This window comes from Arvicola amphibius, chromosome X (assembly GCF_903992535.2).
Source record: "Arvicola amphibius chromosome X, mArvAmp1.2, whole genome shotgun sequence".
Taxonomy (NCBI): domain Eukaryota; kingdom Metazoa; phylum Chordata; class Mammalia; order Rodentia; family Cricetidae; genus Arvicola; species Arvicola amphibius.
This window is the reverse complement of record NC_052065.1, coordinates 95,399,552-95,426,163: the sequence shown is the minus strand read 5'-3', so window position 1 is coordinate 95,426,163 and position 26,612 is coordinate 95,399,552. Positions and strand designations below refer to the sequence as shown.

General features: G+C 36.9%; 1 protein-coding gene across 1 annotated transcript in view; it reads left to right on the top strand.

Moving 5' to 3' along the window:
• Positions 1-26,366, top strand: part of Ammecr1 (AMMECR nuclear protein 1) — a 111,846-nt gene extending 85,480 nt beyond the window's left edge. The window contains exons 3-6 of the mRNA XM_038317344.1: positions 6,619-6,733; positions 20,009-20,099; positions 21,405-21,501; positions 24,105-26,366. Of these exons, the coding sequence (XP_038173272.1) occupies positions 6,619-6,733; positions 20,009-20,099; positions 21,405-21,501; positions 24,105-24,219 (418 nt within the window). The 3' untranslated portion in view covers positions 24,220-26,366. The remainder of the gene's footprint in view (positions 1-6,618; positions 6,734-20,008; positions 20,100-21,404; positions 21,502-24,104) is intronic.
• The last annotated feature ends 246 nt before the right edge of the window (positions 26,367-26,612 follow it).

The window sequence follows — 26,612 nt, the reverse complement described above, 5'->3', positions numbered from 1 at the left end:
TAAGCTGGGTGTGGTGGTGCATGTCTTGAATTCCAGCACACCTGTAATCCTAGGCAGGGGCGACTAGACCCCTAAATTCAGAGCTAGCCTCATCTACATAGCCAGTTCCAGGCTAGCCAAAGTTACATAGTGAAATCCTGTCTCAAAAAAAAAAAACAAAAAAACTTCAATCAGCTTTAGAGTGCTCTCTCTAATTTAAATGAGGGTGAGCTCCTTGGGAGATTTTAGTCTACGTCAGTTTATTATTGTATTCCAGTCACTTGAAATCAGAACTAATCTTGTTTTTAAATTTGCCAAAATGGAAATTGCTCGTGGTGATATTATAGTCTGTTTTCCAAGCCCACACAGCCTTTCCTTTTCAATATGATGAGAGTACTGTTCTTATCGTGTGTAGTAATGAATGACTCAAACTCATATTGAGTCTTCAAGATGAACCTGACTCATACAGTGAAAATTAAATTACCATTTACTCTGGCAGAATATATTTTAAAGACTTTCATCAGAAAAAGTTTTAAAAAATTATTTTTTGTTGTTTGTTTCCAAAACCAGGGTAGGTAGAGTAATTCAGAAACTCCACAGAGAAAGCATTGCATGGACATTGCACGGGATGAAATAAGACATATTTGCCATATGCACATTTAGCCGTCTGTTTCTTTAGTTTCTTTAGGCATCATGTATTTGGTAATTTTCATCTTCCTCCATTAAATCAAAATTGCAATCAGTTCATCTAATTTATGAGGGAAAAGCTTGCAGCCTACAGACGCAGATTCTTATGATACTCTTGCTTAAAGAGAAGATTTCTGGTGGGCAATCGTGGCTATCTCAAAGAGCATGGGTTTTTAAAACAATTATTTCTTCTTTCATGGTTTGAGATTATAATATAAATACAGGCAGGCATTTTAAGAAGCCAAGAACTCCAATAGAAGGCCAGTGGGTGATAGCACACTTGAAGCCTCTATGAATTTCATAGGAGCCAAACATGTATAGCAAACTCTACAGAAGTTACCACCCTTTATTTCCCTTACTGTCTAGTCCTCCCTTCCGTGTTTTCTCTTTGTCCCTTTGCATGTGCATCTCTACTGGACAATTTTCTAGGTGTCTTTCTTGTATACTTTTTTGCATCCATTTTCCTTTCCTCGCTTCTTTTTTTCAACCCTCTTCCTTTTGTTCCAGCCCTGTTTTCTTGTCTTCATTCCTCTTGAATTGCCCATTTTTATACCATACTAAAATGGCATCAAGATTCACCAACAGAAATGTTTCTTAAGCAGCAAGTAAGTTGCCTTTATAAAGGAAATAAGACTTCACAGCCAGGCAGCAGTGTACATATGACATAGAGTTGGAAATTTCTTTTCCCTGAACAGCCCTTACCAAAATCAAGTTTCCTTTTTTCTCCCCTGCCAGCAATACGCTTAAGTTTGAACAAGAGTAACATGTTTGAATTTTGGTTTGTGCCCCATTGTTTCTTTAAAAATGCTAAAACATGCTACTCAACGAGAAAGAGAAGCTATGTATCAATTTTCAGATGTGGTTCTAAGATTCTAGTTTTCTAAGTTTGTGTGGTGCAAATGTGTCATATATACATTCTATTCCTGGAGTCACAGTGTCCAGGAATGGCAGAACAAGGAATTTCCTAGTAGCCTAAATGTCTCAGAAAGAGTTTAAAAAATAATTCACACACACTTCATTGGCTTCTCTTTATCTATTCCAGTAGCAGTGCTTAATTGTGTACTTAATTACTTGTGCTCCAAAATGATTGTCTATAATAGGAAGCCCTGTCGCCTCGGTAACTTCCCACTACTTAACTGATAAACAGACTCTGTTTCAGGAAGCAAATGAATGGCTCGACAGGTGCGCATCAGTCATTTCGGTTGCATGCAATAATATTGTTTAGGTTGAGCCTTGTTGTATCGAATGTTGTGCCTCTTTTCCTCTGCTTTATTTCTTCTTAGCAGATACTCTCACAAACCTCTTGATTCCTTGATAGTTGAAGTCTTATTTTCTTAATATATTCATTGAAGTGCTATTTAACATTAGATATTAACTTTGACAGATGTTAATGCTGCTTCTCAATTAGGTGAAATGTCTTCTTGGGAAGATGCCAGATTAAACTGAATACATTTGAATTTGGTATGTGAACTAAATTACTGTTTAGACCTCTCATATCCATCATATGGTTGATGGGGCAGCCAGCTGATGTTGTGCATAAATGGTTTGGTTGTTTTCCCTAGTACCATTTAAACATTTGAAAATGGCTTCCTACCATTTTAAAGAGAAATTTCATAATCAGTTTACTACACAATCCTCCTGTTCGTTTTTTAAACTCCCTAGAACTTAAATTGGCAGATACTTGTTGGGTATATGATATCTTTAGTGGACAATATTAGTAATTTATTCTTGTAATTTCCAGTAGCCAGGAAATCTATGAATGCTTTCCATTTGGCTACTAATGAATGCTACTGAATGATTATCTATCTTCTTTTAGGCAGAGACTCTACAGGTTTGAGATTTTAAAAAATACCAAGTAAAGAGCTCAGTGGTTAAGAGCACTGGCTGCTCTTTTGGAGGACCAGGGTTCAAATCCTAGCACTCACATGGCACAACTATCTGTAACAACAGTTTCCAGGGGATCTGATACTTACAGCCATATTTGCAGGGCAGATACCAATATACATTAAACAAATTAAGAAGTATTCATCTGCTTCTGTTTCAAACTTTGTTGGGAGGTGGGGGCTCACGCTTTTAATCCCAGCAGGCAGAGGCAGGTGGATCTCTGTGAGTTCCAGCCCAGCCTGGTATACAGAGTGAGTTCTGGGACAGCCAAGTCTGTTACACAGAGAAACCCTGTCTTGAAAAAAACAAAAACAAAAAAACCACCGTAAGACAATTATTTCGTTTTCAAATTTAAAACTATTATCTATTCAAAGGTGAAAACTAATGTGTGGATACTAATTTTGGACTTGAGCCTAAAAATCTGGGTTATAGGTTTACTTCCATTTTTAGCTTAGCTGAGTCACTTCATATGTCATTGCCCAACTTCAAAACACGCCATCCTCTCCAAAGCCCTAGCTTTAACAGTGTGTATGGTGTATTCAAAGAACTTGGTCGAGATAAGCTCAATTCTCTTGGGTATCAGCTATCCATACTGGCCTGACAGCTTAGAGGTACGTCCCCAGCAGAATTTTTATCTCTTTAGGATCCCTTAAATCCTTGCTAGGCTTTCATTGCCAGTGTATTTCTCTAGGAATTTGCATTGAGAGCCATTGATGTTTCTCTGCTCACAAGTTGAATGAAAAGTTACTTGGAGATGGGAGAAAAATGCGAATACCAACATTTTTGTTTGAATTCTTTGATACAATCAGGCGATTTCCATCATGACTAATGTCCCTCTGTTACTTCAAAGCTTTGAATCCTAGGGTACTGAGACAGCACTGTTATTTTCCATCAGTTCTTACCTCCGTGATTGTTCTCAATACCTTTTCCCCTTAAGTCCTAGAGTGACTGAACAGCAAGGCCCCAAAGCACAAGAAAAACTTGTTCCATTTTAGGCACTTGAAATATGCATCCATTTGGAATAGATTGATTTTAGTGGACTTGAATTATGCTTTCATTGGTCAGTTTAAGAAATACAGCAAACAATGTAATTTACCACAAAGTATTGAGAACTTAACTATATGTCTTGTTTTGGTAAAAAAAAAAATAGAGCTGGATGCAAAATGTATCTTAAAACAGGCCCACAATTATACAAAATAACAACAGAAAACAAGCAAAAAACACAGCAGATGACAACAAGCATTGATAAGGATATAAAAAAGTGGGAACCTTAATATATTGTACAATTATTTAGCCTTTTCTTTGGGAACTCCTAGTTCCTCACAAAGTTAAAGACAGAAATACTTCATCTTAAAGATTTGCTTATTTGATATGTGTGTTTTCCTTGCATGTATGTCTGCACCACATGTGTGCCTTGTGTCCTGTAGAGTTCAGAAGAAGGCATTAGATCTCATGGAACCGGAGGGAAACTGGAGTTACAGGTGGTTGTTAGCTGTCAGATAGGTGCTGGGAATCGAACCCTTGTCCTCTAGAAAGAGTACTCAGTGCTTTTAACTGCTGAGCCATATCTCCAGTTCAACAGAATTACCTTAATGATCCTTCTACTTGTAGATATGTACCCAAGATAAATAAAAATAAAAAATTATGTCCTTACTAAAACTTATGTAGATATTCACAGCAGTATAATTCATAATGGTCTCAAAGAGGAAAACAGCCTAAATGCCCATTCATCCACAAATAAAAACAAAATGTGGTATATTTATATAATGAAATATTATTAGATGATAGAAAGGATAAAGTGCTGCTCTGTAGCTGAAATCCCAGAAACATTATGCTAAGTGAAAGAAGCCAAATGCAAAAGACAATATTTTTATTTTATTTATAATATAATTTTTACTTTTTTGTATGGGTAATTCTATATGCATAAAATGGTCAGAATAGGCGAATCCATAAGGGAAAAAGTAGATTTATGATTACCAGGAAACTGGGAGTAGAGAGAACTTGGATTCATTGATGATAAGCAGAGAATTTCTTTATGAAGTTATGGAATACTCTAATGTTGAGTAATACTGCTAGCTGTACAACTCTAAATATACTAAAACTTACCAAAGTGTGTACTTTTAAAGGATAACTCTGGTAGTATGTATCCTAGCACAACTGTTGGAAATTATTAAAATATACTTACTTATATTTTATACCAGGAACTGGAGGAAAAAGAGGAGAGGGAAATGAGTGTTTAATGAGTGCACTGTTTCAGGTAGGGAGTTAATGAATTTCTGGGGATAGATGATGCTAATGATTATGAATATACTTACTCTACCAAAACATAGATACTTAAAACAATTCAAGTCTTAAGTCTTATGCATATTTTACCACAATAAAACCCCCTCACTAATTCCAAAAATTGTATTTACATGGTTCTAATGTATAAAGGGTTTGTTTTTACTCTTTCTTTTTGTTCTTTTTAACAGGAAAACGGAAAAATATGATTGGCCTTTTAATTACACCAGGGATACATCTCCACAATGTGTTAGCTTTTTGTTCCTGTAGTTGTGTGTAAAAGAGGTGCTTAAATATGAGTGTGTCTTCAACTTGCCTTGGGATGAGAGCTTGAGAATATTTTTAAGAATTTTATTTGTCAGGAGGAAAATAAAGAGAGCCAAGCCATAGGAAATTTATGTTGCTAAATTGTAAAATAGTGGACTGCTTCTTTTGGAGTATGAGTTTGCAATTTCCTGGCTTTCTTGGTTGACCGTGGCCTCTTGAATGACATGTATAATTATACTTTATAAATACATAACATCTTTGTATCTTCCTGAGAACATTTTCTTTTGTATGGTGATAGATGGAGCACCAGAATGCACTGAAAACATAAATGCAGTAAGTTTCAGAATGTCAAGAAGGGAGGGAAAAGGTTTTTTTTTTTTTAAAAAAAAAAAAAAAGGTGCATAACAAGAGCCTGTTTCAAAAATCCAAAAAGTGGAAGAAGAGTGGATTTGGCAATGTGTCACTTAAAAGGGAATTAAGTTATTTCCAAAGACCGTGGATTTTGCTGTGTTTCTGAGTTTGTAATCTGTGAGAATGAGGCAGTGAGAATGTTTTCTAAGCCTGGCTGCTATATAGGCTGTTTGATTATGGATGCTGTTTCAATAGTTGCACGTATACTTTAATCAGAGCTGTGTTCCGCTTAACCAGGAAATGATTTCTTTAAAAACTACAAGGAACATGGTGTGTGACAAAGAGAAAGTAAGGGGGTGGGGGTGGGGGCACCATCGCTTTATCTCTTCTACTCTTAGAGGAAGACCATTTTATCCTTTATAAGGGTCTCTAGAGTTTGGCACAGTGCTACTTGATTAAAGGGTCTAATCAGAGTTGATGTATGCAGAAACTCAGAGCTTGCTGATCGGGTTAATAACCTCACAATCTCCTAATCAGACTTCTGCTGTACAGATGAGCCCTCTTTCTTGTAGTTCCAGGTTCTTGAGTCCTGTCTTCAGTTGTCCTTTATTGGGCACATGAAATCCTTGCTTTTAGTCTACGATTTGAATGATTATTTTAATTTTCTTTGATTTTATTTTCTTGATGAAAAAAATTCATCTTTTTGAGTTATTGTTCTATGGTAACTGTTGTATGTTTTCAATGTAATTGTATATGTAAAAAGACAGCTGTGTGATCATGCATACATTTCCCTCTTCCAGTCGTTGATTCTAAGGCCTTCTAGCATGTTTCCACTATTCTAGTTTTTAGTCTCCTCAAATGTAAAATAAAGCATTTTCTGCTTTTACAAGTAACATAGAGAGACATCAAAACTTGCTTTTGCTTAGGAGAGTGAACATTCACTCTTTACAGTTGAAGTAGTCACAGGCTTGGTCAGTAAACAATCTATTTAATGACAAATAGTGATTTATAAAATCTCTAGGGTTTCTAAAAAATACCTTGGAGGATCCCTTGCACCTTTAATACGTTTCTGATTCTTAATTATTTACCTAGTTCAAATGATTGTCAGTATTTGAACTTAGAAACCTTCACATCCAGTAATGGCTTTAATCTCTGCTCTGTCTTCAACAGTGCACTTAAAGACAGCCGTTTTCCACCAATGACAAGGGATGAGCTGCCACGGCTTTTCTGCTCGGTGTCTCTTCTCACTAACTTTGAAGATGTCTGCGACTATTTGGACTGGGAGGTAAGATTATAATATACTTTACATGAAGGTAACTCCTCCTGAATAGATGTTACCAATTCAGTCCAGAATATAAGGCTCCTGTCCATTCTAATACTGAAATAAAGCTCCCCATTGAACAATGAGATACAAGTGAAGGGTTTATTTTTATGACCAAATACTCTGGCATTAGATTCTCCAAACTGAATGTGGTGTTCTCTTTTATCTTCCTACCTCACCTAAGTACCCAATAAGGCTGTTAATAAGTAGTGAGAAAGACTGACTAGATTCTATTTTTTCAGTCTTTCCATTCCTCTGAGTATGCTGTGGCCACCACTGAATGATTAGGCAGTCAGACAACACATGTCAGAAAGAAGCAGTAAGAGAGTTAGCAAAATACACCACATGGGGGGAAGGCACTTTGTGACAGTGACAGAGTATTAGTAAATTAGAACTAAATAATGTGAGTTCATTGTTGACTACATTAATATACATAACTTGAAATTACACTGAAAATACTGTTCTATCTAGAGTATGTCTGTGCCTTGTTTTTTTACAGAGAAACCTATGTTGATTGTATTTTTCTGATTTACTATGTGCAATTCAAAACTTGGGGTGATTTACTTTGGCAGTTGAAATAGCTGAACAGAGGCCATGCCTGTATTCCTAAATACAGCTGTGTTACAAGCAGTGTTTTGCATGTACAGAAATGTCAAGATAGGATTTCTATCATGATGCAGAGAGAAACTTACATGCAGGATATGAAGAAACTAGTGGGAGAAGAAACAAGGGCCATTTGTTGATAAATAGCATTCTCTCACACACCACTTATAAACAGAATTACTGTATCCTTACAAGAGCTTTTCTTTCTGCTGCTGTTTTCGAAGAATCATTCCTATTGTTACTGAGACTGCCTTGTAACCAGATCATTGTCCTCATAGTTAACTGGAGTTGAATTTTAGTTTTGATTTTTCCATGATTGCTCATGAGACTCCAGATGGTTTACTCCGCTGCAATTCACTACTCTGTGTACAGAGTAACATTCTGGGGATTCATCTCAGAAGGTCTCTGATATGAATTATTTTTGTGACACCAGAGCTATTTTATAACCTTTTGCATAGAAGAGGATGAAAGTGTCCTTTCTGGGTTTTGTGATAGGCTTTTTTGTGTTATCAGAATATGAAAGCATCTTATGACCTTTATAAAGGAAGAAATGAAATAATTTAATAACACTTATACTAGAAAATTTGAAAAGTGTCAACCTTTTTATAGATCTAAAATTTCCTTCTTTATTTTTTGTTATGTGTGACATTCCTATTTGATGGTCCCTCCCTTTTCCTTCCCTCCTTCTCTTCATTTCCTCTGTCAACGTTTTTGCTTGTTTGCCACCCTGTTGCCCAGGCTGCCCTTGAATGCAAGATCCTCTTACCCTCTACTGGCTGAATAGCCAGATTGAATATGTGCTTCAAAACACCAGGCCTGTTTAGATTTTCTTTTTTGAAGAGAAGTTTACCAGTTTTATGGAGCTATCTCCCAGTAGTTTTTACTTAATAGCTCCAATTCATGTTCCCACTGATGAACACTTATTATGTTCAGTGGTTACTTTTATTGTTTTAGGACTGTTACTTTTTTTTCTCTAGCCAGAGTTTTAATTTTTGCTTTGTATATTAGAGAATGTAATGTGTATAGTGGTGGCATGGGGAGTAAGAATGGGTGAAGGTCTCAGGTCATGGGGATGACCAAGCTACAGACACCCTTTTACCCTTACTTGCAGCCACTGAGTTGAAAATACAGTTTGAGAATGTATAAATGCATTCATTTTATTCATATGTACATATTGAGTAAATGTATGTATGTTTCATGGGAAAGAAAAAAAACTGAAAAAAAGAGAAAAAGTAACTGATGAATAAGTATGAATAAACAGAGTTAACAACATCCCCTTCAGTTCACATCAAGAACTCTTAACAGCAAAAATTCACCTTGCTGTTTGGCTTTGATGTTCATAAGATGTATCTTTTTTCTGCTAGGTGGATGGGAAGTACAGCCCTTGAAATATTTAGCACTATGTATTCTATCAAGTGCTATTTGTCTTTTGTGGTCACCTTCTGCCAGCTTGAATTTCTACAAGATTCCATATTCTTTTGACTTGGTATTTGGGAGCATAAATATTTGTCTTATTATGTAGCATTCTCTCGTTGAGTTAACACAACACACAGGATTTTGTACTTTTAGTATATCAGCATTTGAAAGGGAATTACACACTGCTATAATGGCTGGGCCAGGAGGGAGAGCCCGTCTCTTTCTGTTCTACCATCACTGTTTCAAATAAGACCGCTGAAACTTAACAAGCAGTAAATCTCAAAGAGTAACAACTCCGATTTTAACTCTAAGAATGTGAGTTAGTTTTAAGTGCACTATTGTGGTTAGAAATAGAATGCTGTTCTTTTGGGAAGGATAGTTTAAAGGTTGACTTTGCTAATTATGAAAACCATTACAGCTTTAAACAATGTGTCAAAGTGGAAGTAAAAGTATTTTTAATTATAGGCTGATACAGTTCCATTTCTAGATATATGCCCAAATTAATTTAAGAAAGATATTGAAAACAAAACTTAAATAAGAATGCTCATAGCAGTACTTTTTACAATAACCACAAAGTGAAAACCCAACTGTTTGTTACCAATAGTGTATCCATATCAGCCATAATCCATGATATAGCATGATGAACCTAGGAAACATCATGCTCCATCAAAGAAGCCAGACACGAAAGGCCATGCACTGTATGATTCCATTTATGTGAAATGTCCAGAATAGAGAAACCTATAGGAAGGTTATGGATTAATGGTTGTCAGAACCTGGGAAAAAGGTGAATGGGAAGTGACTGCTTAGTGGGTACAGCATCTCCATTGGCAGTGGGGAAGGAGTTCTGGAATCAGAGGTGGTTATATAAGAGGAGAGATACATTTAATGTCACTGAATTGTGTGATTTAAAAATTATTAAAAGCTAAAAACAAAAAAGCCTACCAAAATGGTAAATTTTACTTGTATTTTACCAAAATAAAAATAGTAAAATAAATTTTACAAATACACACACAGAGAATCTTTAGTAATTTTGACTTATTGAAAAAAATTCTAAAAAATTTAAAGTATAAAGAAATATAAGTCCCTCATAATCTCACCATTTGAATACATCAAGGCCTTAGTAGCATCTGTGGGCTCTACAAGCACAGATCCAGCAAACTGAAAGTGTTTGGAAAACATACATCTTACCAAATACGTACATTTGTCTTGTCACTGAACTTGAGTATCCCAAACTATGTCTCTTTACCTTCTATGTGTAAGTGCTTTTTGTACATTTGTGTAAATTCTTTTTGTACATGCTTAATCATATATATGATTATTATGTAAAAGAAAATTATGAAGATGACCTTATGGTTTATCCTTGCATATTAGTTAATTGTATATTTTTAACTTTTCATTTTGAGAAATCAGACTATACTATGAAAGCTATAACCTTCTCTTTGAGAAATTTTACATGGTCAAGTAATTAGAGCTCTTTCCCCAGAATAAAATGCCCTATTTGCTGTGTTTAATTTTAACATGAAATGCGAAGTCCTTCATGTGCTTATTCCATAGGGGAAAACAAAGTTATTAAAGAATTTCAAAGTTAAAAAAGTAAAATAGTACATTTGATATAAGCAGAAGTTGAAATAGGGCAACTGACAAAGTATATTACTTCAGTAAAATCCCTTACTAAAGGGATCTCTTAAAGGTCTGAAAAGCGAGTAATTTGTGGAAACTATTCATTAACTGATATGTTGTCATATACACCTGCAAGGCTAAAATGATTGTTAAGTGAGGAAAATTCCTCCCTCGGGGCAAATTCTAACACAATCTCTCTTGTGTTTGAACATAAAACTTACCATCACCACCGTTCTGTGTTTTTCCATTGACAGCGTTATGCTAATTCTAAATGACAGGGTGATTGACAGACATGGCACTTTAGAAAGAAAGAAAACCTCACATCGCATGTCAGAATCTTCCAAAATGACATAGCCTAAAACTAGTACAGTCCCACTGTTTGGGAGTCATGTTTCCTTTTCAAACAATATGAAAGGTTGTAAGACAAATGACAAGGGGCAGAGTGTGACGGGTTGAGGCTAGGTAGTCACCTCAGCCGCTCATTTTCAGGATATTAGAAATGAATAGCCTTCGTGTTTATAGAATTTGTATGGCATACATGCTACCAATGATTTTGTTGGGATCTAATATAGCACATAACTGACAGAAGTCAAAATATTTTACTAAATTACAATCAGGCATCTTTTACTTCTGAGCTTTAGAAGGAAGATCATTTAAAGGCATGAAGAAGAAATGTTGTCTAACGTATCCAAAAGCAGAAGCTTAGATCATATTTACATAGATTAATGACACTTGCAAAAACTTGAAGACTTTTTCTTTCTTATCTGGCTTCAAAGACAGCTTTCTGGGGGATTCATTTTTAGTACATCACATTGACATGGAATCATCCATCCCATGCTTAATGGGGCCGGCCAGCATGATTCTTGTGTGATTCAAAAATCTGTCCCTGGACTATTAAAGCTAGACCTCATGTCTCTAGTCCCACTCTGTCCCTGATATAACAAAGTATCTGTCATTGTGTGTGAGCCTTGAGGACTCCTGCTACTCAGAGAGCTGTACTTCATTTTCAAAAGAACCTCTAATGCACACCTCTTGAGCGAGCACAGTTCCATTTCTGATGTGTCTGGTTGCAGTTAATAATAGGGCGCTTTTGTAACATCCTTCATGAGAATAAACAGATGAGATGAACAAATTGGCTACTGTCATTATCCCCCCCCCCCTATATTTTAGAAGCTAATATTCTCTTTTTCACTCTCCTTCCCCCATAAAGGTTTCCAGGTTTTTTTTTAGATCCTCTTAATGTAGAGCTGAAAACAGAGTCCCCATTCATACACAGATGGCTAGCATGACTCACAAAGTCGCCAAGTGAAATGACTTCTAGTCGCCTGTATACAGTCTGTTTTCCCTGTGATTATTTTTCCGCAACTGTGATGTACATTATGTTCTGTTTTTCTTCTGCCTTCAAATTCCTGCCTTTATAAACACAAGACAAACAACAAAAAGAAATCAGTCTACCTAGCTCTGGAAATTGTGCCTCATTGTTATTTTCAAAAGGACCTTGAGAAGGAGTGGAAGATGCCACTGTGGTTATGGGAATCCGGTCCCTGTCACGAAGCTCTGCTTTGAGCGTTGTTCTCAGTGCTGTGAAACATTGCTGTGTTTTGCACTTACTGGCCATCTACAGAGGATTTGCTGGGTATCAACAAGTCCTCATGCAGAACAAGAAGCCTCAGGGGGAAGCAAGCCATTAAAGCAACTTCTTAGAAGGGGATTTAGTCCATAAATATTTGCATTACTCATTTGGACCCTTAATGAATGGACAACAGAGTCCACTCGAGCTCAGGTCTCCCGCCTTCCTGTCTGTATTGTTTGGTGAAGGAAGTTTTTTTGTTTCCTGCCCTAGAATCTACACTGTCTTCCTTCTCCTTGCCTGGAGGTTCAGTTACAGTTCTTTCCTCTGTGCTCTGCATGTGTTCCAGCATTTCATTTTGTTCAAAGTGCTGAGTTCTGAGAACAAGGAGACTTGGGTTATGTTCCTAGCTGCCCCTACCAGTTCTGTGACCTTTCTGGACCTCAGTTTCTATACTAGGAAGTTGAAAAGGTTGGACTAAGGTCTCTTTGACAGTATGGTTCTGTGGCAGACTCCCTTTTTTTAATGGCTTCTGGTTCATTTTACATCCAGAGAATGAATCAGCTATTTAGAAACTATAAAAAAAGAGTTCCCTAACTTTTTAAATGGTCATTGTCAATGTAAATGTTGGCCAAAACTTGTCAAAGAGTCCATTTTTTAAAATTATGCATTCTACATTTCATTTTCACAGAGAATTCTCTATGGTAACAAAATATTCTAAGCCATTAATGCCTCCATTTTATTACTGTGTCATTTCTTTAAGGCATTTTACATTTAAATGTAAGTGAAACAGTCACATCAGGGAGAGATTATTCATTTTACAAGAGGCACTTTGCTTTGCAGAAAGATTCAGTGTAGTTTCTTTATGGTCTTCCTCATGATTTCAAGATTAATTCATTTTTATTAATCAACCTCCATGTAACTGTTCAGAAACATAAACATAAACTGAGCTAACCCATCCGGAGCCACATACTCAGTGTACAGTTAGAACTGGGACACATTTTTCTTAATCTCTTACCAGTCAAAGATTTCCTACAGAACATGTTTGACCAGAGACAACTGCCCCACCCCAGCCTTTGAAGAGTAAACGAAGTCATAGCTCTAGGTTTTGAAAAATATACATAACTTCAGTTTCCTCATCTTAAAAGTCATCTCCTTTGTTATCTCCTCTTTTAAAAATGGTTGGAATACATTTTTATAACTTTTGATGAAAAGCAGGCCTTTTATTTAAAGGTCACCTATGTTGCCTGAACTTTGCATGGGAAACTTCAGTATTCTACTTTTCTGAATGCTTATTATAATTAGTCATAATATAAAAGTGTTTTTCCTGTAATTAGACTCTGAACTGTCCCTTGTTCACTGTAAATCTTTGAGGAAGCACATTTTCTTTCATTGAAAATGATATATAAATATGTTTGGTTTCATATCTTTTTAATGTACCACTGTTTTATTTAAAATTTTAACTGATTCTTTAACAGTTCATAGGGGTTATTGTTAGATAGTTCAGGTACTTTAGAGTGCCGTGCTATTAGGTAAAATAAATGCTATATCTGATTTTTGTTCATGGGCCTTTGTGACTAAATTGGCAGGCTTGTGTTCCTTATACCAAGATGTCTAAGTCTCCTACATGAATCAAAATTACTACAGAAGCTAAGAACTGATCCTAAGAGACTGAATCAATTTATTGCTAAGCTAAGGTGACTAATTTATACGGATTTTAGACCAGAGCAGCATGTATGCATTTTATTCAAGGGGACACTTGCAGTTGTTACATAACAACAAAAAACAATCCATTAGCTGATGTAGATGATGAAGGCAAGCTTTTATATACAGTTATGTTTAAAGATCATTAATGTCTAAGTGGTGAATTTATAATCAGTTATCTCTTTTAATTTATATTCCTTTTTTTCTACAAAATATCTCAAGAGGTATTAAGAGAGTTCCAAGAACTGAGAGGGTAATAGATAAAAGTAACATAGATATACTTCTTATTGGCCCAGTTTAGGAGAAAATTGTTTTGAAATCACTAATTTACCTGTCAGTCGCACTAGGGACTACAGAACAATCCACCATCCTTCCTCCATTATATTCTTCCAAAGAGAAGTTTCATGTGTGCTTCTCTTATTATTGAAAAATATTCGTGATTGCAGTTGTTACAAGTTACCAATTAAAAGCTGCTAAGGAACAAAAGCAAAGAAAAAAATCCAAATTGCTGCAAGACTTTAAAATTTTGTAATTTAGCCAGATTACAAAGGGGTCCTGTTAACCAGATAGACACCTGCAGAACTCCAGAATTTCTACTCAAGATGATGGGCAAAGAGATGCAGCCAGCTACGTGACTGAGAATTTGAATGGCGGATCTAGAAAATATGCAGTCTACATATTTTTTGGTACTACTGAGTTTGGGGGCAAACACTGAGTAGGATCCATACAAATCAGTATCATCTTTTACAGTTAAAACCCTACCCAAAAATTATTCCAGATCGCAGACTTGGAGTAAGTAGACCTGGGTTTCAGGTATTGTCATCTTTGATGCTGAATTTTCTTTCACTAAGAAAAGACACTATTGTAGTAGGTTGAGCTAGAGTGGGACAAAATTTGCTGTGATATGATGAGTCTGAGACAGTGATGTATAGCACTGTGGGGTTGGAGTATTTTCAGGGAAAAGAAGCATTGAGTTTTTCCACCCAGAAGTAAGAGAGTCTGGGCCTGATCTATGGACTGTCCTGTGCAGCACTTGTTTCTGGCCACAATATCCTAGGCTGCTTTCTGGATGCATATGTATGTCATCAGCAAAGCAAGCCTTGAAAGAGTTGGGAGTGTGCCAGACATCCCTGTTCCTCTCATTAAGAACTGAGTCCTTTCATTTACTTCAATAGTACTGGTATATTAAGCCTAGCAGGTCAGTCTTTTGTGAATGGCCAGTAACTGGCTGTGTTGTTAATTACAAAGCATATTTTGCCAAATGATTTCATCCAAAAAGGCATGCCGAACAACTTTTAATTTTCTGACCTCCTGCTATATATTTCTTTATGTTATTTAAGAGGAACTCGCTGGAAAGGAGTATGGTGAGCCGTGGCCATACTGTTGAAAAAGCATGAGGCCCCGAAATGGGAATTAATGGAAGTGGCCCTGCCACTACTGGCTGAGATAAGATAATACCCGAGGAAACTGATTAATATTCTTGGCCAAAATATTATCAGGTGCAGAGTTAACTTCAAAGGTCAGGACTTTGGACATAATTGTAGACCCCAGTGGTCAAAGGTTTCATGGAGCCTACTCAATAGAGAGCACATTTTGTAGGCAATTATACTCTTAGCCAGATGTCTCTTTTTCTTCTTCATGTTTTAACCTATTCAGATTGTCTGCTCACTGATTAGGCTTGCCCGTAAAAGCAGGAGCCTTTTGTTGTGCTGCTAGTGTATTATAGGACTAACATTGCCTTGCAGATAGATGAGGCTTTATTAAGCTTTGGCTATGCAGCTGTAGAGAACATAATATGGACCATGTATTATAATGGAGTGGGAGAGGGCACTTTTTTTAATACTCTTACGTTGAGGGTCACCGCATTAGAGAATAGTAATTTTAAGTGAAGCCACATTTCTAACAAGGGGCCAGATAATGAGGATAAATGAAATCTGTAGACAGTCTCGGGGCTTCATTTCAGCCATTAGTTCTAATCTCTTCTACCAAACCTTTTACCGTGAAGCAAAATTGATTAATTTGCATGTATCTCTTCTCCCTGTACACACATGCTCACTGATAGAATGAAAAAATAGGAAAATGGAGACGAGAGGAATGATGATGGGGAGCTGAGGGCTGCTGGACTTGGGGATACATAATCCCCAAACTGGACAATCAAATATGGAATAATCAAGATAACATATTTGGGGGTTCAACATTAATATTGTAATTATTCTGAACAGTGTTTAAAAATGAAAGATTGTATAATATTAGTAAGAATTACTTGCTATGGAATGACTCTGAATAAATATGGCTTTCTTTTTAGCATGAAATAGAAATCTGTTGAACTGGTCATATTGTTTGCTCAGCACACATAGATATAGCTCTCTTTAACTCCATATCCTCTTATCTATAAGTCCTATATTTAATTTACTACAATTCTAGTTGATTTATGGCTCTACTTAGCAAAAGTACAGTCTTGACTAAACCAATAATATAGCAGCCAGTGGACCCTGAAAGCATTTTTTTCTCAGACATTCTAATCATTTTGAAACTGACCTGCAGAGTCCCTTGAAACTAGATTTGTCAGTCTCCAGGTTTTGCCTACTTGGCTGTATTTTTGGAGAGTGGCACAGTTAGTTAGGGAAATATTACTGATTGTCATTCTGTTCCTAGATACTTTGTCTTTTTCCATTCTAAGACAGGTCCTAAGATAGTTTTAGAGCAGAGTTACTTCATGGAATCCCAGTTCTCTATGTAACTGATCCCATATCTCATTGATAACTTCAACAATAGCTGTTATGAAACAGCCCAGCAAAAGCAATTTAAGGCAGAAAGCATTTTTTTTTGGCTTTACAGTTCCGTGGTGAATACAGTCCATTGTAGTGAGGAAGGCAGGGTAGCAGGAGGATGAGGCTAGCACCTCACAATGCATCAGTAGTTCAGAAACAGGCAAAGAGGGAACAAGAAGTGGAGCCAAGCTATAAAACCTTACCACCTCCACCACTGCTGCCTGAATTACTTATTCCAGCAAGGCTTCACATTCTAAAGATCACCAGCTGGAGACCAAGTGTCCATGCACAGGAGTTTATGGAGGACTTTTCGTAATGAAACTACAACATCATTCATTTTGGTGAATAAGACAGTTTGCAAAGCCAGGGATTTCTATAGGCTGATCAGAATTGATTTCCACTCTCATGAGTCCAAGCACAAGTAGTACTTAACAAGTACCACATAGAATGTTATTCCCATTCTCCTGATTCTGCTAGTTGAAAAATGAGTCATCCTAGTTTGGGCTTTCTGGCTTTGTGGAATAACTTTCTGACCTATGAAAATGTTGCTTCTCTTTGAACTATGTGTGAGGCACCTGGCGGTAGTACCAAGATCTATCCCTTATCTGCACGATGAGAGTCAGGCAAGGATCAGTGATATTTAACTGTCTCGCAGAGAGGACGGGGATGAAAACATTATCAGAATCGCAGGGCTGTTCACAGTCCAGCAAGTATGGTTTGGAAAAGGAACAACTACTGGAGGTGAGCTACCTTACTGGAGCCCATTCTCCATGGTGGGATGCCATGCTCAGTCTTAATGCAGGGGGGAGGGGCTTGGTCCTGCCCCAACTGAATGTACCAGGCTTTGTTGACTCCGCATAGGAGCCTTACCCTTTGGGAGGGGTAGATGGAGGGTGGGCTAGGGAGAGGGGAGGGGGCAGTGGGAGGGAGAACTGTGGGTGGAATGTAAAATGAAGTTTTAAAAAACTAAAAGAAAAAAAAACATGTTGCTTCTCACAAAGCATTTACTTTAAAATGACCACATTTATAGGAACTTTCAGTTGTTCAAATCATAGGAACCCAGAAAAATAGGTGGCTTTCTTAAAATCAGATTTGTTGCCTGGGTCTTCTCACAATATAAAACTAAATAAACAATCCTGCTGGTGAGTAATTTTTATTTTATTCAGCATGTTCTTCAGTTTTAATCTCATATATACAAGTTTTTCAAGAAACAATTTATATACCATGCAATTAGTCTTAGCCTCTTTTAATTATTAAATTACTAGGATTTAAAATGTCAGATTCTCATTGAAGAGACTGTGTTCCTATAAAGAAAAGATTTGTATGTCTAAACTAGCTTTCCATCTAACTAATTATTTCCCCTAATATGTAGGCACAGAGCTTGTAGTTTGCCAGAGCTTTCATGGTTAGTAGAGATTATTTAGGTTAGATAAGATAAAAAATCACCTCCAGTAGTTGTTCCTTTTCCAAACCATACTTGCTAGACTGCGAACAGCCCTGCGATTCTGATAATGTTTTCATCCCCCTCCTCTCTGCGAGACAGTTAAATATCACTGATCCTTGCCTGACTCTCATCGTGCAGATAAGGAACCGTCTCAGAGTTGTGACTAGACATCTTAATAACACCAAAATTATTTTCAATTTTAACATGACAGATTTTTGATAAATAGAGGTAACGATTCAAAATTCACTGCGGTGAATGATAGAGCATAAATTACCTGTGCTGTGTATTTTAAAGAAACAAATTATGAAGCATCTGATATTGTCAAAGAATAAACTTTTGGAATCACCGATCAGGAAGTTAGTATAAAGTATCAGATTTGTCATTGCCTCAGTGCTGTGTCATACTTTGGGGTGACTGGTAGATGCCCTTCATCCTGGAAATATTTGATAACTACACACTGACATTTCTGCTCAGATGTCCACAGTCACATCCCATAGGATCTGAGAGGCCTTACTGTGATGGCTTTTAAACAGCCATCTTGGCTGCATTTTTAGCAAGAGGAGATTGGTGGGAATAGTAGTATATAATAGAATAGCCACAAGGACACACTATAATAATAATAATAATAATAATAATAATAATAATAATAATAATAATAATAATAATAAACAGTAATTGCTCCAAAGGTCTGCTAGGCTTAAGTGGTACATATATAAAGATAGGATGACATCTATTTCCCAGGGAACATTTCATTCCCTGAAAAACTAGAAAACTCTGCCAAAGGGCAGAAACAGCACAAGAGCTTCTCACATGTGTACACACATGGAAACATATGACTCTGTCTTCTCTCATCTGATCTAAGAAGAAGCCTCAGTCTGGGATAGAGTGGACCTGCCTTTACATCTGCCCTCTAGTGTGTCGGCGTCCTTATAGTATGCGCTTGGGCACTCTTGATCTGGGGCTCCTGGAGATGGGGAGAATGGAACAGGATGCTCATGCTTTGAAAGTTACATTTTTCTTATCAGTGTTTATAAAGGAGTTAAACTTTTAACATTTTTCTTATCAGTGATTTAAAGGCGAACTTTGAATAATTTCTCTTCAGCTTTGTATGCAGCTTTTTCTATGAGGGGAAAGAACCACTTCCTTTTGATTATATGCTAATCAAAGGGAAAGCACATTGGTTTTGCTTCAAAACAAAACAAAACATTACCAACAGATCTTCCTATAGTCAGTAGACTTCTCTTTTCAGGTATCACTAAGTTTATTTCACACTTCAAAACGTTACAGTGGTTCCTGAGCTAGGATAATAAACTACAAAAATGCCCTCTTCTGAGGTAATTTGAAGTCTTTATTGCTGTTAAATTGAAACATATTATGAAATATACAGTCTGATTGTTTTTCTTTCTTTTCTGTCTTTTCTTTGAATTAGGGTCTTACTACATAGTCCAAGCTGCCCTGGAGCTCACTATGTAGTGCAGGTTGACCTCAAATATATAATCGTCCTGTCTTGCCTTCCATGTGCACCACCCAGCCCAGCCTGTTTTTCCAGACTTATGAGACAGTGTTGGTTTGTCTACATAAGAGTTAAGGTTTTAAAGGAACTAAAACTTGTGAGGGTGTCAGTACAGGAAGTTTGAGAGTATAACCTGAAGTTGTGAGTGTAACTGCATGGGCTTTGCTATCTTTTTTAAGTCAGTTCCAGGTTGGGAATTGTGGCAGGATTCTTGCCATCAACTATCCTCCTCTATGCATGTAGCTTGTTTCAGATTCTAAACAAAATAGCATAGCCTTCCATATGTTGGACATATACAAGTCAACTTTTTTTTAGTCTCTATGGATATAATACTGGCCTTCCAATCCACAAATCAATGTCTTGGAAAACAGAAAACTACATACTTCTGAAAACAAGGGGAACAGATTGGGGACTTAGCTCGGTGGCATAGTACTTGTCTAGCAAGCACAAGTTCTTGGGTTTTGGTCCTCAGCTCTGGGAAAAATAAAAATAAATAAAAAACAAAGGTGGGGGAGAATTGCATTGAAAGTTAAATGATAACCTTTCTTTCTGCTTCTATGAAGAAGTCTGTACTAATAAAACTGCCAATTTCTTTCAGGTGGGTGTACATGGCATTAGAATAGAATTCATCAATGAAAAAGGATCAAAACGCACCGCCACCTACCTACCGGAGGTTGCAAAGGAGCAAGGTCATTGTTGTACTTTATTTCATATGATCTAGTGACAATTTTAAGCTGAAGTGCAGTAGCCGACCTTGCAGTTATGTCCGCTAATTGATCAATGTCACATTATAATAACTGACCCTTTCATCGCTGCCACTGCAATGTCTGGTTCAAATCGGTGAATCACTCACACAGAATCTGCATCTCTGCTGTGACATTTGACAGCATATACTCATAAATCCATACTTTTAAAATAGCACCAATTTATAAAAGTTGGGGTTTATTTTAAGCAACAGCTTGTTACTGCTTTGGAAGACAATTTTCCCCTGCATCAGTGTGTGGTAATTAGCATGGTGCATGAAGAGACCTTGGGCTTAGAGACAGGCATGTAGCTTGACATTACCCATTGTCAATATCTAACCATTCTTTTTAGGTAATTGCTATTATTCATTCTCCTAATATTGAAACTGTAAGTTTCCCATTAAGATTGGGAGCATTGTGAATCCACGAAGTAACACTTTATGTTTAGTCTATACTTCATGATCGATAACAATTTTCTTATTTCACAGATATGCCACACACTTTTATGAAGCAATATGGTGACTCCACGCAACTTTGCTCTATAGTACTTTGTCCTTTCAAACCACTAGTCTCACATTAGTTCAAATGAATGCTTTGAAAAATTTTGTAGAGCTTATCTTTTCAGAAAGCATTTGAAATGTGCTTTTCCTGTGTATTCTCATACAAATATGAAAGGTATAACAACAAATTTTAATGTGCTAGTCCTCAAGTGAGATGTTAATCTTTACGGCAGTTATGTGAAGATTTATTTGGATTGCTTTAGAAAATATCTTAACTGCAGGATCATTGACTTCATAAGGATATCAGAATAACACTCATATCAGAAACAATAAAATACCCTTGAATATTTCACACAAATTTAGATTATTGAGCATAGAAGATGCCATTAAGACCAGCAGTCACCATGAAATAGTTATGAGAGCCCCAAATACTAGTGAGTTAACACAAGTCATGTTTTATTTATTTAGGCTTTTCCTCCCTTTTGAAGGTATATCTATTAGAGAAGAGTACATTTGGTACAGAGACATGACTGAACAGTTCCTTAGACAATTTATGGCATGTGGTGATGAATCTTCTTCTGTACAAGGATAAAATCTTAGCTCTTCTCTATGACTTTTTTTAGGACCAAAGGAGTTGACAGAATTTGGCCACAGTGATAGCTGACTGCTACAAAGTTATTTTTTTGTACTTAACCAAAGGTGCTTTGTAATACGTGCTTGACTGATATTTTGTCTTATTACCTCTCCACAGGATGGGACCAAATTCAGACCATAGACTCTTTACTGAGGAAAGGAGGCTACAAAGCTCCAATTACTAATGAATTTAGGAAAACCATAAAGCTGACCAGGTACCATGGCATTTTGTAGCACAAGACTAACTGGTACACTTCTAAGTGTATGCATATAATGCTTTGATTGCTTCCGTCTCTGGAACTATACTTGCTTCGCATATCTAAAATAGTGGAAACAAATGGCAGGGCCATCCTGAGAGTAGATACAGTGGAACTCTGCTTGGCAGTAAATACTGCATGATATATGAGCCCATCCTTTCCATCTTTAGCTCCATGTGATTATTCTAGCGCTTTACAACTAACCCCCTGAGATTTTAAACTACCTTATTGAAGAAAGTACCTGAATTAGCGATTCACTAGCTTTTGACATTGCCTTGCAGAACCCCAGGATTCTGATAAGCAGTCCTAAAATTTAAATTTAACCTTAGAATGTTGGCAGTGATAGGAGTCTACTATGAAAGCTTATTGAGAAACACAATTGAGCTGAACTTGAATGCTAAATAAATTTCATCATGGAATAATAGGGATACTTAAGAAGGAAAGTATCGACCATTTTAGGAAAATGGGTTACTGTTTTCACTTATTTCCATTCCAGAAAATTGCATTACATGCCTGTGGTTTAAAAATGGATTTTTCTCATCTCTGCATAGTTACAAATTTGAAAATGCCCCCATTTCTGTTCTCCCCTAGTTTATAGTTTGAGGAGAATAGAAGGGCATGGATAAAAATAATTACTATTACAAGGCAGAGTGTTATGGATGTGTAGGATCATAATGCTGGGAAAAGAGGAACTCGAGAAAGTCAGTGGGTGACAGAAGACTCCAAAGAGGAGGTGGATTTAGGGCTGGGCTTGAAAAATGAGTAGACTGTTTGACAGGTAGAAAGTGGGGGAGGAAAGGGATTCCCTGAAGATGTGTTGTGAATCCATGTAGGTGGTGAAGTAGAAAGCCAGTTTTAAGAAATGCAAAGCACTATGATTTGGCTGGTCTTTCATTGCATATAGGACATGTCATTAAAGGAAAATGTGGCCCAGAAAGTAGATTGAGTCAGACCATGCAAGACTTGGTATTTCACACTAAGAAATTTGGACCTGATTCTACAGACATTTGATAACCATTATAGGGTTTTAAAAATATACTCCAGGTCAGGTATTGTAGCACAAACCTTTAATCCCAACCTTCAGGAAGCAGAGGCAGGTGGATCTCTGTGATTTCAAGGCCAGCTTGGTCTACATAGTGGGTTCCAAGGCATCCAGGGATATGTAGAAAGACCCTGTCTAAAAATGTCAACTTGGGAAGTATAGGACTGGAAAAGGTAAATGATATAGGAAACCTGTTATTTAAGAATCTGTGCAGCAGTCTAAACAAAATACAGTGTGGGCCTTAACTGGAGCTGCAGCAGCAGGATAGGGAAGCTGGAACAGATAGAAGCATAATTGTGAAAGAAGTGAAGTACTTGACTATCACTTAGACATGAACAAGGCAAGATAAAAAGGACCAAGGCCATTCCTTGAAAAAACATATAGGGACCATGAGAGAAGACTTAGGTTTATGTTTCAGTCCTGGATTTGAATTGTGTCTGCATGGAACTGTCTAACATGACACTGCAAATGTAAAGTTCATGATACAGCTGATATTCTGGAATAGTCTATGAGAAGTTCAAAGTTGAAGCTCTAAGGATCTAGTGTACTGAGGAGGGCGGAGTGTAAAGTCTAAACAGTTAATATATGAACCTAGGAAAATTCTACAACGTAAGAGTAAGAGCAACTGTCAAAGAGATAAGCCATCTGAGAATCTGAAACAAAACCAGAGACAGGTGGGGGTGTATAAACCATGAGACTACAGAGCAAATAGTAAGTGGGACCATCATGGAAAGGTCCAACAGAATCCAAAGAAACCTATGACAGCCATGAAAGAATAGTGGCAGAACTAAGGGCGCTGGTCCATGGATTGAGTAAGAAGGAGACCGAAGGGAGAAACTGCTTCTCCTTGAAAAGTAAGGCAGTGGAAAGATAACTAGATGTAGGCAAAGAGGTTCCAGTGCCAATCGGTTATAACATAGTGTCAAAACCCAAGACATGTGGACACAGAAAGGAATGGTAAGGGAGGAAGAGATGGAAGGTCTCTGAAGAAAAATAGCCCAGTGAAGTATATATATATATATGATCAGATAGATATATGATGATAAAAAGATCAGCTCTCTCCATTCCTTCATGCTTCAAATTGGGTGAAAGAGAATGCACTTTAAACAAGTACAAGAGCAGAAAAAGCTGGACTCAGAGTTTGGGTTCCTATGTTCTTTTTTGTTGTTGTTGTTTGTTTTTGTTTATTAAAGACAGGGTTTCTCTGTAGCTTTGGAGCCTGTCCTGGAACTAGCTCTTGTAGACCAGGCTGGCCTTAAACTCACCAATATCTACCTGCCTCTGTCTCACGAATGCTGGGATTAAAGGCATAGGCCACCACGGCTTGGCTGGATTCCTGTGTTCTGATCTCAGCTTTGCTACTTAGCAACCAACATCGTGACCTTGGGCAAGTAACTGCTTCTCTGAGGGCTTTTTGTTTCTTGCTACATAAAATAATCACTTAGGAACCTCCTAGCTCGATAATAGCATATCATCTGTTTCTTGATATTAACTTTTCTCTTCCCTGACTATCTTTTAGGTACCGTAGTGAAAAGATGACCTTGAGTTATGCTGAATACCTTGCTCATCGCCAGCATCATCACTTCCAAAATGGCATCGGGCATCCCCTTCCGCCATACAACCATTATTCCTGACACTGAGCCGCTCAACCAGTCACTGGGCCTCTCTGCAGACCTCTTTCCAGGAGACCCTACACCTTCTTGGTCTAGCTATCTCTTTTACTGTACCATTTTATGATGATAGTTTCCGTTGCCATGGTGAAGCTTCGACATTGTCAGTTAAGACCATCATGGTAACGGGTAGGAAAATGGCATTTGTTAAGAAGATCTTGTTACTATTTTAGATCATTGATTTTTTTTTTGCAGCACATACAGCTTTTGGAGTTTCTTTCCTTACAATATTAGGTATATTTTTGCTTTGCTATCTCAGTCAGGTTTCTGTCTTTCTATCCCTTTTCTTTTTCTTGCTTCCTCCTTCCTTCTTTTAACTGTGGATGGAAGAAAGTATGCAGTTTTTGAGGATTTATTAGGTTTGTCTTTAGTATTCCTCAGTAAGATAGTCATTTTTTGATAGCTGAGTTGGGGATTAATTCATGACAAATTCAGGTATTTGTATATTACTCTTGAATTTGTCTGAAATTCTCTTTGCTATGACAGCTTTGTATTTGGGTCAAGTACATGTTTTTCCCATGATTAAAGTAAGTAAGCTTTAGTTTAAGTAATGAACATTCAAAGGTCCAAGATAGGGCTTGTCACAGAGAGTCTTCTGTGCTGGTTATCGTAGGAGAGACAGCCTCAAGTTAGAGAACCAATTTACAATTTAAAACACTGTTTTAGAAAAGCATATGCTGCCTTTCAAATGAGATATAGAAATCATTTTGAAAGGCAGCAACTATTAGGAAGAGATCAGATGCAGAATTTAGTGCCTTTGAGAAGACTATAGTTAAGTCAAATTAAGAGGGGTTTTTAAAAAGGCAATTTAGAGAAATATTCTTGTAAAATTTTATTGTTTCTATATAAAAAACAACAGATTACACAAATTCCTTACTCCAAAGTATTTTTTTAGCTGAAAAAAATTATTTTGAGCAAGTAACCAAAAAGACATTTGTCTATTTTGTATTAATTTAAATTTGTTAGCTTTAGGTTTCAACAAGTCATAATTGGTCAGAGACAACTTTAGCTAACTTTATCTAAGACATGATAAAGATAATCTAGTGAAAGGAAATTTCATCTATGCTATGATTCCGAATTTGTCTGAGTTTCAGAGATTCGATAAAGAGCTTGAATCTCATTCTGCACTACATACTTTTGATATAAACACATTTCTATGTTGATTGATATTATGTTGGATCTATGAAAATGGCACTCAGATATTTTAATTAGAGCCCGGTTCATTTGCAGGGCTATTCTTCCCATCACACAATCAAAGAGAACTTACTGATGTCAATGGGAAGCCCTTATGTTTATCCCCAGGAAAACCCACAGATGATTCTGGCAGAAGATGACCTTTGTTTTATGGTAATATATATAGGTATATATAAATATATATATTTGGGAAATATATATAATTTTTTCAAAAAGGAAGTCAGTATACCAAGTGGTGAGTGAAATTATGCTGCAGAATGTATACTATAAAACTATGACATGCCACTGATTATTGAAATGGTCAAGCTTAGACATTTAATCACTGTGATAAATGACAGACTGGTAGTTCAGAAAATCCTTTTCTAGTTCGTAAGACAATTGGCTGAAATCGTTCTGCTTGCCACCAGAGCAAAGCACAGCTTGTTTTTGATGAGAGTTCTTCGAGGTTTGGTATTCCTTCATCCACAGCATCCATTGTTGAAGTAACCATTTTAAGTTATAATGCCTTAACTAAGATACCAATTGCTAGCCTGAAAGGCAATCTTGGTAGCCAGCTCCATTGAATGCAGAGATTTGTCAGAAAAACTTAAGCTTCTGGACTTTAGAATGGGCTTTGAAGTCCTGTTGTTTCAGCTTAGAAGCATGTTGGGGTAGATTAGTCTTTCAGTATAAAAGCAAGAGTCTACCTGACATTTTCTTGCCCTTATAGGGAAAGTGAGCACAAGCTAAATGGCATTGTCTGCTGCAAAAAAAAGAAAAAAGAAGGAAAAAAGAAAAGTAAATGAAACATACAGTCTGAAGAGAGACAGAATAGACCATGTTGTTGTGAGATCCATCTTAGCCATCATCCCGTCATTTCAGTAGCTCCTCGTCCTGGGTGAGCTTACAGCTAGTTTTTTTCTGTTGCTGTTATTTTTTTTTTTTTTTTTTGGTTTTTCGAGACAGGGTTTCTCTGTAGCTTTAGAGCCTGTCCTGGAACTAGCTCTTGTAGACCAGGCTGGCCTCGAACTCACAGAGATCCGCCTGCCTCTGCCTCCCGAGTGCTGGGATTAAAGGCGTGCGCCACCACCGCCCGGCTGTTATTGTTTTTAAAGAAGAGATCTGTCACATACATATATGCATGTATGTGTACATATACTTACACATGCATGCATGTATGTGTG